Source organism: Cyprinus carpio, chromosome B4 (assembly GCF_018340385.1).
Source record: "Cyprinus carpio isolate SPL01 chromosome B4, ASM1834038v1, whole genome shotgun sequence".
NCBI lineage: Eukaryota > Metazoa > Chordata > Actinopteri > Cypriniformes > Cyprinidae > Cyprinus > Cyprinus carpio.
Window position 1 is genome coordinate 23195561 of NC_056600.1, and position 12339 is coordinate 23207899.

General features: G+C 36.4%; 1 protein-coding gene across 1 annotated transcript; it reads left to right on the forward strand.

The window, feature by feature from the left end:
* Positions 1 to 371: 371 nt before the first annotated feature.
* LOC109096546 (gastrula zinc finger protein XlCGF8.2DB-like) lies at positions 372 to 11623 on the forward strand. Its single transcript, XM_019110146.2, has 3 exons — positions 372 to 518; positions 895 to 998; positions 10192 to 11623. The coding sequence occupies exons 2-3, from the start codon at positions 914 to 916 to the stop codon at positions 11241 to 11243; spliced, it is 1137 nt and encodes a 378-aa protein (XP_018965691.2). The 5' UTR covers positions 372 to 518; positions 895 to 913; the 3' UTR covers positions 11244 to 11623.
* The last annotated feature ends 716 nt before the right edge of the window (positions 11624 to 12339 follow it).

The following is a 12339-nucleotide window of genomic DNA, read 5'->3' on the forward strand; positions in this document are numbered from 1 at the left end:
CTTTGTTTAACAGTGTACCGTAACGACTGTATATGGTTGACATTACAATAAAGTCCACTTGGACAAAACTCCCACTCAGTGTGTAATGTACATGTCAACAAAAATGTTTTCAGTGTATCCACTGTTATGTAGATGGCACACTTGTATTGTCTCACACACACTCGTATTGGTTGTTTACGGGGACTCTCCATAGGCGTAATGGTTTTTATACCATACATACAAGCTTGTTTCATCATTGGGACCAAAAAAATAAAATAAAATGTCCCCACAAGGTCAAAATTTACTGGTATTACTATACTTGTGGGGACATAACATTGGGAATACCAGGACCACACACACCATATTTTAAAACATCAATGCACCTCCTGCTTAGGGCACGTTTGGCCAGCAGCAGCCCTGTTTGTTTGTGTGTGTGTGTGTGTGTGTTTTCTGGAGGTGAATTTGTATGATTCTGGTGGACAACGCGGCGTGACGTCACAAGTCTGCGCCGCGCTCCTGCATCTGTGATCGGAAGAAAGGTTCGTTTTCATTCATTTACAAGCCGTCGTGAACTATGAAGTGCATTAACTATTGTTTTTAAAAACGAAACTGAACCCACCTCGCCACTAAACGAATCCCTGTTTCTAATTGCTCGACGCATGCTTGTCAAAACAGTGTCAATACAACGACGACAACAACAAACACGTGTAACAAGGTTTACAATTACAAAAACGGAAACTATTATCATGAAATAAATAGAAATAATATTGAAATAAATAGAAGATTTGTGTATAAGTTGTTTAAATTGTAGTGCTAGTTTTAAGCCTGTTTGTTTGCTTGTTTTTAGCCATCACTCTGAGACACACACAGAGGATGTATTTTCTTTGTTAATTATTCTCATCTTGATCATGACAGAGTGTACAAACACAGAAACATGGCGTTTATTAAAGAGGAGACTGAAGGCTTGAGGATTGAAGAAGTATTCAGTCTCAAACAAGAAGATACTGAGGAACAGACAGGTTGGTTTTCATTCTCAATGCGTTTGATTCTTATAAAGATGTTGGCGTGAGTTTGTTGTGATTGGATCAACGTGAAAGTCTGGTAGTGTATGATCCTCAGTCATTTAGTGTATGATGCCCAGCTTTTCTTCTCTAACTATTTACAAAGTCGGCAAGCGTATGATGCCTAGTGTTTTAAAATCTGTTCAGAATTTAAGTCGTGTAGTGTATTCCAGTCTTATCTTATTTCATCTGAAGAACTTATTCCCAAGTTAAACATGATGTTTTAACAGTTAGACAGTGATAAAATCCATAAATATAAAAAAGTTCAGTCATATCACAATGTTAGTTAAAATGTTTAACCTATATGAAAGTGACTCAGAAAACACGAATTTATTAATAAATAATTAAAATATCTCCTTAATATTCCCCCCTGACACATTCATGGTAATTACTTTTGCTGGGGATATGCAGCACCCTTTAGTCATATTGTTTTTTGCTGTCATGTATATATATCAAGGATATGTTTGCAGATTCTGTACTTCGTGCTCCCTGATGCTCTGCATGGTCAGCTGTCACCTGTATGCTAATGCGTGCGTATATGCGTTGCCTGTTGCGTAGGCGATGTATAATATTTATAATATAATCAATATAATAATATTTCATACAGTAGCCTATGTGTGGTCTGCGCTTATATGTGCACAATAAAAGAGAGAAGCTAAATGAACGCGAGCCTGATCTGTACAAAAAAAAAAATAGCCCGAGCCCGGCCTGTATGGACTCAGCGTGTTGGGACCCGATGGGCTTGTAGACCTCTAATGTATTATGATCACATTTATATATGGTTTCCTAGTCTTGTTTCATTTTTTGTTGTTGGACTGGCAACCACAGAGTGTATGTCATGTCACTGAATGAATGCACGTGCCTGTTTTTGTTTAATAAAAGTGTGCCAGTCAGAGCAATTGGACGATGAGAAAAGCACTACGTATTTCGTGTCTTTTTAGGCAAGTGCCATATAATGGGTGTCATGTCATGAAATGTTTTTTAATATACGACGGAAACTGTATTTAACGTGATTACAATCTATTAAAAACATTGTAAGTTAAGCCTTAACTTAATTTCATTTCCAACGTTATTCAAGCTATGAATAAATTCGAGAAAGCAAGCAAAGAACACAGTATCAACAGAGCTTTTTGAAACTCTAAATCAGTTAATCATTGAGTCGCAATGATTCGAAGTGCTCCAATCGGTCGAGTTTTGCTCAAAGCGCGTTTCGCGAATCATTTGATTTGGATTGGGTCCTCGGAGCGAGATCGCAGGATGTTTTTACAACATTAAACAAAGGTAGTTATAAGGACAGAAAGAGGCCTTAATATTGATTAAGTACTATTGTGAGAAATATCAGTTTTCTTGACTGGGAGGAACAGGTTAATTACATGAACATCTGAATAAAAGAGGAACAGAACAATCACAGGTTAAAATTAATTTTTAAAACTATTATTCAGCAATACAATCGCAACCTTTTGTTGTGTTCTCACCGTTTTGCTAATGACTACTTTTTGGACCCTGTAGTTCAGTGGTTCTCAACCTTTTTTTTCACTAGTCTCACAGGCCGCAAGCATATCATTTACATATTATGTCACCAGTACAAACCAACCAGATTTATAATAGCCTATTATAGCCTAAATGTTATGATATCTAATCGATTACATTCACTGAAATAAATAATTATACTGACCATTAATAATGCTGTCCTAATGCTGTCGGGAGCTGACCAATGTTGTGAAATTTGGCTCGAAAGAAGTAACTGAACAATGAAGTTGCGATTGTAAGTTGCAGTCTGTAAGACGTGTGACATTGCAAAAAATGTGTGTTCACAAATGTAGCCTATGTTGATCCAAATATCGATGTGCCATCAGCGCAGCCGAACAGTTCTGCGTTCAAATGCACACAACAGGCTAAAGCTTGCCGCAAAGCACTGGCAAAAGTAATTACCATGAATGTGTCAGGGGGAAACAGTAAGGAGAATTATTTACTAATAAACTAGTGTTTTCTGAGTCGGTGTCACAAGGATGAAGTTGCTGATCCTGACTCGCCATCTCCTCAGACGCGCCTTTAGAGAGAAGTGCATCTTTACGGATTATGATTATAATGAAAGAGTTTTTGTTTTTGATTTGTTTTATTTCGTTAAGTAGTAATTTAAAGCTTTCTATAGATATATTTATCATGTATGTGAGGCATGTATTCGCTGAGTTTCGGTTCCTTTTTGTAAGCGCTCCTGTTCAAGACAAGACGGCAGAAAGTGCATCATGTTTGTTTTCTTTATTTTATAGAAGCACAACGTTTTGTTGATATTGTGTGCACACAAATAAAAGTAGAGCATTTACAGTTATGAATGAGGTTTTACTCTTACCTTTATTTTGTAAAAATGGCCGCGTATCCACAGAAAAAAATGTTAGTGATCGCGCTGACGTCTCCATGTCCTGCAAAGCGCACTTTAACCCTTTAGCGCGTACAATCACACCGGTGTGATTAGAACTTTCAGTGTGTCACGTCATCAACTGCTAAATTTAAATCCGCTTTCGCGCTTTGGCTGGCGCAGAGCCAGATCGGATGCGCTGAGCACTGGACATATTATCACAAATATTCAGTGTTTTCAACCATATAATGCTTATTTTAGGTTTCAGATATTTAAAAACACATAAGTAGGCTACTTGCAAAACCATACATTTACAGTTTGTAAAATGCAAGCTGATGTCTATGGAAACGGCAATAATGAATGACCCTTACAAATATAATTTGACTACATGTTTTTATTGATATCATATACAGATTGTGTAGGTAACTATAAAGTTTACTCTGCCCTTCTCCGAGTTTACCGGAGACCTACTTCAATGTGTTTCCGGAGGAAAGGATGAATTTGCGTGTTGTAAATCCCACAGCTCGGATTCAGCGCGAACTAACATGGCGGCGCCCATCACCCGGTATAGATCAACTAACACGGTTGATATAAAAGTGTTTAAACTACTAAATATATTTACTTGCATATATTTTAGAATCGGAATATCAGATATACCATAATATAATGAGCATGTTTGTGAATATTTTGAATAAAACAGGAAAAACGAAATATAAGCGATCCATGTGTCATACAGATCTATTTTGGCTTTGGTGTGTCACATGACAAGCATGACGTGTCGCCATGGAAACAGTAAGGCGACACACTCTAAATAACGGTCGCCTGAAAAAGAACTCACGCCGGGGTCTCAGCTTGAATATTTTAAACTCACGTGCGAAAGGGTTAACTTTCACTCTCCGCACAAACTATTGGATATATTGCACATTTATCTGGTTTAACGTTAAAACATTGTTATATGCTTGAACTGTTTTAGTATATCTAGATGTTATTTTAGGCAAGTCGTGATGATTTGAGAAGGCTTAATTGATCCAACATAGGCTATGATCAGCTAACTGTCTGCCGCTTGGTCATTACTTTAAAAAACAAAATCTTATATTTAACAACCAAAAAATACTCCAAATGTTTTTCTAAATTAACTTAATTGAACTATATTAATAGCTGAAACAGTAGTATAAGCTGTTTTGGGAGAAGCGGGGGAAAAAGACAGGCTGTACATCTTTAGTTAAGTGGCGGGGCAAACCGAAAGTTGATGCCGAAAGTTCAGCACTCTTCTACCTTCACTGCTGCGACTACTTTTGTTTGTATGTGTTCCTTCACTGGCATTTTCCACATTTAATTTTTCTCCCTTAATAACAAATGTGTCTATCCTGATGCTCAATTTTACCAAACTAATGGCTGCTGATGACTATTTGAACAGAATTCTGCCAAAGTGCGCGCTTGTAAGTGTACATTAAATCCGTAACGTTAATTACGTGAGTAGGTTACAGGTCTGCTCATGTCAGAATATGAAAAACAAAATTATTTTACGTGACAAAAACATTATCGCTTATATTTTGTTTAGTACATTTTTAAATTAATCTAAAAACTAAAATGAATTGTAAAACAAAGTTATTTTTTAAAATTGTTGTCAGCATGGTGGGCCGCATTTGAATTCGTAACCACTGCTGTAGTTTGAAGCTGGTCAGTTTGGTATGTTAACACTAGTGTTGTCACGGTACCAAAATTTCTGTATTCGGTACCAATACCAGTGAAAATCCACAGTTCTCGGTACCAATTTCGGTATCAAAGCAAAACTCAAAAACATGCTAATTAAAAAAAACACATTTTTATTAATAAACTTGAACAAAAATAAACGGTACAAAAATCAATGCCATTCTTTATGATTATTTAAAATTGTTTCCACAAGTAATAAGAATATGAAAAAAAGTGAACAAGTTTCACCCAAAAGATTATATTTCTGCTGCAGCTGAAAAACATCTGTAAACTGTTTTGTTTTATTGTTTGCTGGTGTGTTTCATGATCTTCCTCAGCCTGCAGGTGTAAAAGGAAAATATAATATACTTAAAGGCACAATATGTTAGTTTTCGCCGCTAGAGGGCACATATTTAAAAACAAACAGAGAAACGAAGGCGTAGTTTGATGACGCTGTGACTGAGTGTGGAATCATGGGACTTGTTGTCTTCATCCCCACAGCCGATGTAATCATGTCCATGGATGAGCTAATGTATTAAACACTTATTAAGGTCACTGTAAGCAGGGTGTGGCTGAAAGTCATAGAAACGAAATGAGGAGGCTGGAGCGATTGCTAATGAAGGATGAGAGCGATGCACGGCTCGAAAGCAGCGGAGATTTTATTATGCCACAGTTGACCGCTTCCGCTCCTTCCGATCATGCGTATGTGAGATAAAACAGCACTTTTTCTCCATCTAGATACATGTAAGTGTGTTGAAAGTTTGGTTATAATGCTATTCTGTTCTTTCGTCACCTGTCAAATAAAACGCGCAACATATTGAAGTGTCTTTGGCGTTTCCATGTTTTCTACAAAACAAAACCGGAAATCGAGGGTGTATGACGTCATTGGCCACTGTTCTAGTGGTTATTGTATATTTTAATAAAAAAAAATCTTATATTGTGCCTTTAAGTAAAGCAATGGGCTGAGTCTGATACAACATTAGATCATTGACTCTGGATAAATCCACATAAAATATATAAAATATGTTATAAAAACATGTTATAAAATATAACATTTCAGTAAATTAAAAACCTCAGCTTTTATAATAAATTTAGATAAGACTACATATATTTAAGACAAGTATATATCAAATAGATGGAAACTGCTGTTCTGATGGACTGATATGACGTAAACAATGTGTACAAATTTGGTGTGTAAAAATAGTAAATACCATCATGTCCTCCTTTTTTTTTTAACCCTAATAAAAGTTATAGGTGCATTAAATAGTTAATAAAGAAACGTCATTCTAATGCTCATATTAGGCATGCTTATGCTAACGATTAATTCCTCTAATAACGGCAATGTTTATTTCAATCTGACATTCAAATTAAAATATGGAATAATATTCATAACAAAAGATCTAAATATCAAATTGAAACTTACCTGCTTGAACTCTTTCATTTGATCTGGTCTTCAAAGTGTCTGTTAGTTTGATGTGTTTCCTCCTTTTGAGGTTGCCATGTCTCTGTGCTTTTTTTTTCATCTGCGCACCTTTCGGATAACACAACAAAAACCGGGTACTCTACCACCGGTACTTAAATAAACCTGGTACCGTGACATTTTCAGGGCTGGTCCGAATATCATTTTTTGAGCTTCGAAGCTTCGGTAGTAATCAACACCGAATATTCGGAGGGAGGGGGCTGAACATATTATTCTCTCTAACACCGTGTCTACATCAGACGCAAGTGGCACGGCGCGACAAAATACAATAGAACCTATGATGCTGTCTACACTGGATGCAGTGCGTGCAGCTGACATATTTCGACAGTAAACTGCTGCAGCTTTCTATTTATGACGTACTGACACAAATTTCTAATGATTTTCAATGGTCGCTTTGTCGCGTTCAGTGCAGACAGACTGTCGCGTCCGGTGTAATAAAGGCAGGAAATTTCTGTGTGTTTGTCTGTTTGCATTTTTATTATGTCGAAAACCGTTCATCCAATCGACTTCACGCGTGGTGGGAGTATTGCTGTAGACCCAAGTGAGTCGCATTTTGGTGCAATATGGACACGCGACACATTCAGAGTGAATAAACTTTTAATAAATTAGAGCCAGAAGTGGCGCGCCTCACGCGGGCAGAGCTTATATGCTCAGAGAACAGACACTGCACTAGTGATACAAAACACACAGGTCTGTTAAGAGCAAAAATTTTAATATAGACAAATTATTATTACTCTGGGCTACTGTAAGGTTTTTTTTATGACTGCCGTATACGCAAGTATCTTACAAGCAAATTAAGTGCATGTTTTTATCATGTGTAAAATTACTGATTAACATTGCAGATAAAAGCAGCTCATTTTTTTTACACCAATAATATACTATAGGCATACTACTTACAGAACTCGGGTGATTTTTCAAACTTCATATGCTGCTGTGGTAGGCCAGTTTCAAATCGCATATTTGTCACACTGCCTTTATCTTGTCCTCACTCAATTTAAAGTGCTCCCACACAGCTGAGGTCTTGGCATTTTTGTCTTCTCTTCCAGATGAACTGAATCATGACGTTCACTCGTGTGCAATTCATATTCAAGGGCAAATGAGAACCAATTCGCGGGGAATGGCAGGTGTTTGGAATTAAACAAATTTTTTTTTTAAGAATATTCGAATCTCAAAATTGAAAATCGAATGCCAACCCACCGAATGAATAATCAAATATTCTGGTCCAGCCCTAGACGTTTTCATTTCTTTTGTACCAATTTGGTTCCGAAGTACAGAGTCTTTTGATAACACTAGTGTGTATATCGCATAGCTTTACTAATTCAAGCGATTAGTCGACAGAAGAGACAGACGTCTACGTGTGAGTGTTTTTTGTAATACTTGTTTATAGATCTGCTGTTTGAATTAATACTTGCTGCTAGGAAGGAATATTTCATTTCCTGCCTATTTCTACTTTGCATTTTCTTTGGCGTTTGTATTTTTGATTGCACTTACTGGTAATTTTAATAATAATTGCCCTCAGCTAAGAAGGAGCCTGTGTCATTGGCATTGTGCCCTTCCGGCATTAAAGTGCGAACTGTAGTTTGATTTGAGGAATTGCCCTGCTATAGGCTATTGGCTGTGATAATTAGAAGGCGGCCACAGCTGTTTTCACTTTAGTGTATCAGACTGTGGATTTATCTGATGCCTGTGTGCTGACGTGGAAGCATTTAGCCCTCCTTGTGTAAAGACCTGCGACTTTCCCAGCGTGACTACACCGAGCAACAAAACCGGCAAGGCATTTAATTATATATTTTTTATCTTCCCTATACTAACTCTCCTTTTCTGTCCTCTCTTTTCCACCTCTATCATGTGTTTCCAAAACATTCCGGTTGTCTCTCGACAATGCTCTAACCTCGCACGCAGACGGCAATGCAAAGTTGCTAACCTGCATCCTATCTCTACATCCTCTACTGCACCTCTTTCTTTCTCTGTGGGTCTCTGGAATTGTCAGTCAACTGTAAAAAAAACACACCCCATCCACCCCTCATCTTTAAACTCCACACTCAACATCTTGGGCTTGACTGAGACCTGGATTCGTCCAGAAGACTCAGAAACCCCAGCTGCTCTCTCTAACAATTTCTCTTTCTCTCACACCCCCAGTCAGGTTGGCCAGGGTGGGGGCACTGGTCTCCTCATTTCTAACAACCGGAAATACTCAACCCGCTCTCCACTATGCAATTATAACTCATTTGAATCTCATGTGATCACTGCAACCGCTCCTATAAAACTCCAGGTTGTGGTAATTTACCGCCCTCCTGGGCAAATTCTATCCACCTTCCTAGAGGAGCTGAATGGGCTGCTGTCCTCGTTCCCGGAGGATGGCTGTCCACTTTTAGTCTTTTGTGACTTCAACATTCATCTGGACAAGCCTTATGCCACAGACTTCCATTCACTCCTTGCTTCATTTGATCTCAAACGACTTACCACTACAAGCACGCACAAATCAGGCAACCAAGGGTGGCCTTGACCAGAAGGTCGCAGGTTCGAGTCTTAATTTTGACACACGCAATTGTATTGCAGACAACATTCTGGTAAAACCCCTACATATCTCTGATAATTTCTTCATTACATTTAAACTACATTTTGCTACCTGTGTGCCACCAACCCCTATACCATTTACCTTTAAACGAAACCTATGCTCCCTTTCCCCCTCCCATCTTTCATCCGTAGTAACCTCTTCTCTTCCCTCTCCTACCCATTTCTCATCTCTGGATGTGAATGCAGCAACTGACACTTTATCACAAAAGTACTTTATTTCTGCGTGCTTTGCCGGTTAACCATTTCATTTGCGTGCTGTTCTAACGTGCTTATTCAGAGCGCATACTCCTGAAGCGACCGTACACTGAAAGGCTGGTCAAGCAGCACTTTATTACTTGGTTATCTTAGTTATCATCTGATTGTGCTAATACTGTCAAAAACACACAAGATTTACATATAAACACAGTTAATGTCTAAAGTGAAAGTAAACAGTTGAGAGAAAAACAGATGCGTGCAGCTCTTAAAGGGACCGTACTAAACATTTTGCCGCTTGTCATTAAAGGTAATTATTTCCTCAGTCATGTTGTATCAAACATGTATTAATTTTTATTTATTCTTGTGCTGAACATGAAAGAAATTTTGAAAAATGTTGGTAACCAAATTGTTTAGTTTCCCACATTCTTCAAAATAACTTTGTTCAACAGAAGAAAGAAACTCATTCAGGTTTAAGACAACTTGAGAGCGAGTAAATGATTTAAATGACGATTTTAATTTTTGGGTAAACTATTCCTTTAATGTTAATAAAATAAGACACAAAATGAAAAAAAAAAAAAAAAAAAACTCACTGCTCTTGATTGAAGAACTTTAATACAGTTGCTAAAGTTCAGCATTAATAAAATAACTTTTTCAAATTTTCAGCAACTTTTCACTTATATTTTGTGCACCAAATAGTATCGATAACAATATCGATAAAAATATCTCAATTGTCTACTTTCTGCTGTTATATCAGGGTTTGTTTTTATGTCCTTTTAATTTCTTATGCTCTTTCACTTTTTTTGTTTTTTTTAACAAGTTACTGAAAATTCACTGTTTTACTTTTATTTCAGAGTTGATTGAAGACAAAGAGGATAAGGAGGAATTGAGTGAAGTTGAGGATATAAATCATGTATCAAAAATCAAAAGTGGAGAAAAACCCAAACAGAAAGATTTAAAGAAAAGCAGGGCCAAGAAATCTTTCACCTGCACTCAGTGTGGAAAGAGTTTCCCATGCAAATATAATTTTGATGTTCACATTAGGGTTCATACTGGAGAGAAACCGTTCACTTGTGATCAGTGTGGGAAGAGTTTCACACGCAAATATCATCTGGAGCTTCACATGAAAGTTCATACTGGAGAGAAAACGTTCACTTGTGATCAGTGTGGAAAGAGTTTCTCACGCAAATATAATCTTGATGTTCACATGAGATTTCATACTGGAGAGAAACCATTCACCTGCACTCAGTGTGGAAAGAGTTTCTCATACAAACACACTCTTGAGCTTCACATGAGAGTTCATACTGGAGAGAAACCGTTCACCTGCACTCAGTGTGGGAAGGGTTTCACATGCAAACCTCATCTTGAGTTTCACATGAGAGTTCATACTGGAGAGAAACCATTTACTTGTGATCAGTGCGGGAAGAGTTTCTCACAATCATCAACCCTTAAGAATCATATGAACATCCACACTGGAGAGAAACTGTACGTATGTGATCAGTGCGGCAAAACATTTTTGTGGGCTACAAACCTGAGGACACACCTGAGAGTTCATAGAAAGGAGAAGCCACATTCATGTCATTTGTGTGGAAAGAGTTTTTTATTACTACGAGGTTTGAAAGAACATCTGAAAATACACGCTGGTGTGAGAGAGTACATGTGCTTTGAGTGTGAAAAGACTTTTACTTCAGCGACCAGTTTAAAACTGCATGAGAGGATCCACACTGAAGAAAAACCTTACAAGTGTTCACACTGTGACAAGAGATTCACTCAGTCAGCACATTTGAAAACACATGAGAGGATTCACACTAGAGTAAAACCTTACAAGTGTTCACACTGCAACAAGAGCTTCAATCAGGCTCATCTGAAAACACATGAGAAAATCCACACTGGAGAGAAACCGTAGCACTGAATTGCTGCCCAAATGCAGTGCAATCTTTCTTCTGCTCTACACACATACAAAAAGACATCACCGTAAGTAGATCATCTTCAGATCCAGCATTTTCAGATCTGATGCTGCGTCCTCAACAAATGTGACACAATAATGCATCAAGCAATAAAATATTATCTGGATAAATCTGTCATATACAATATATATTTCTTGCTGAGCAAATATTTTCTCTATTGGGTGGACATTTCAACCACCTGAGTAAAAGCATTATGTATACCAGACCTGTACAGCACACACACACACAAAAGTGTGTAACTTTTACCTTTAATGTGCTATTTATATTTGATTTGACCTTGATGTAACTAAATGATGTACATTTTAGGCCATTCAAAAGTTTGGGATCAGTAAAGTTTGTTTTTATTTTATTTTTATTTTTTTTTATAAAGAAGTTTCTTATGCTCATCAAGGCTGTATCTATTTGCTAAAAAATACTGTATATTATTTCACAAAATAATATTGTGAAATATTATTGCAATTTAAATAAGTTTTCTATTTTAATATTCTTTAAAATATAATTTATTTCTGTGAAGCCAAGCTGAATTTTCAGTGTCACATGATCCTTCAGAAATCATTTTACTATGCTGATTTATAATCAATGTTGGAAACAGTTGTGCTGCTTAATATATTTTGGACCTGTGATACTTTTTTAGGAAATAAAAACAACATAAAATTGTGTCACTACATCAAATCTCAGCAAAAAGTATATTTTATATATGTATGTTATATATTATATGTTTGTAAAATAATTTAAATGCATACTATAATATTAAAATCTAAATAACTATATATATATATATATATATATATATATATATATATATATATATATATAATATATATATATATATATATATATATGTGTAATTTTTAAATACATTGAATTATTGAAAACGCACATTTTTAAACTATTACAATTTAAGTTTTTTTAATTATTATTATTATTAGCTAGTAAACAAATAAAACTACACATTTTAAACAATTATACTTTTAAGCAGTGTATTAGTAAGCTACACTCTAAGAAAGGTCTGTCACAATAGGGCACAAACTATCA

Bases quoted from the DNA above. Each gene is read 5' to 3' on its own strand.
- LOC109096546 (XM_019110146.2), top strand. From the start codon at position 914: ATGGCGTTTATTAAAGAGGAGACTGAAGGCTTGAGGATTGAAGAAGTA. The intron at 999-10,191 runs GTTGGTTTTCAT...CTTTTATTTCAG, and splicing joins AGATACTGAGGAACAGACAG to AGTTGATTGAAGACAAAGAG.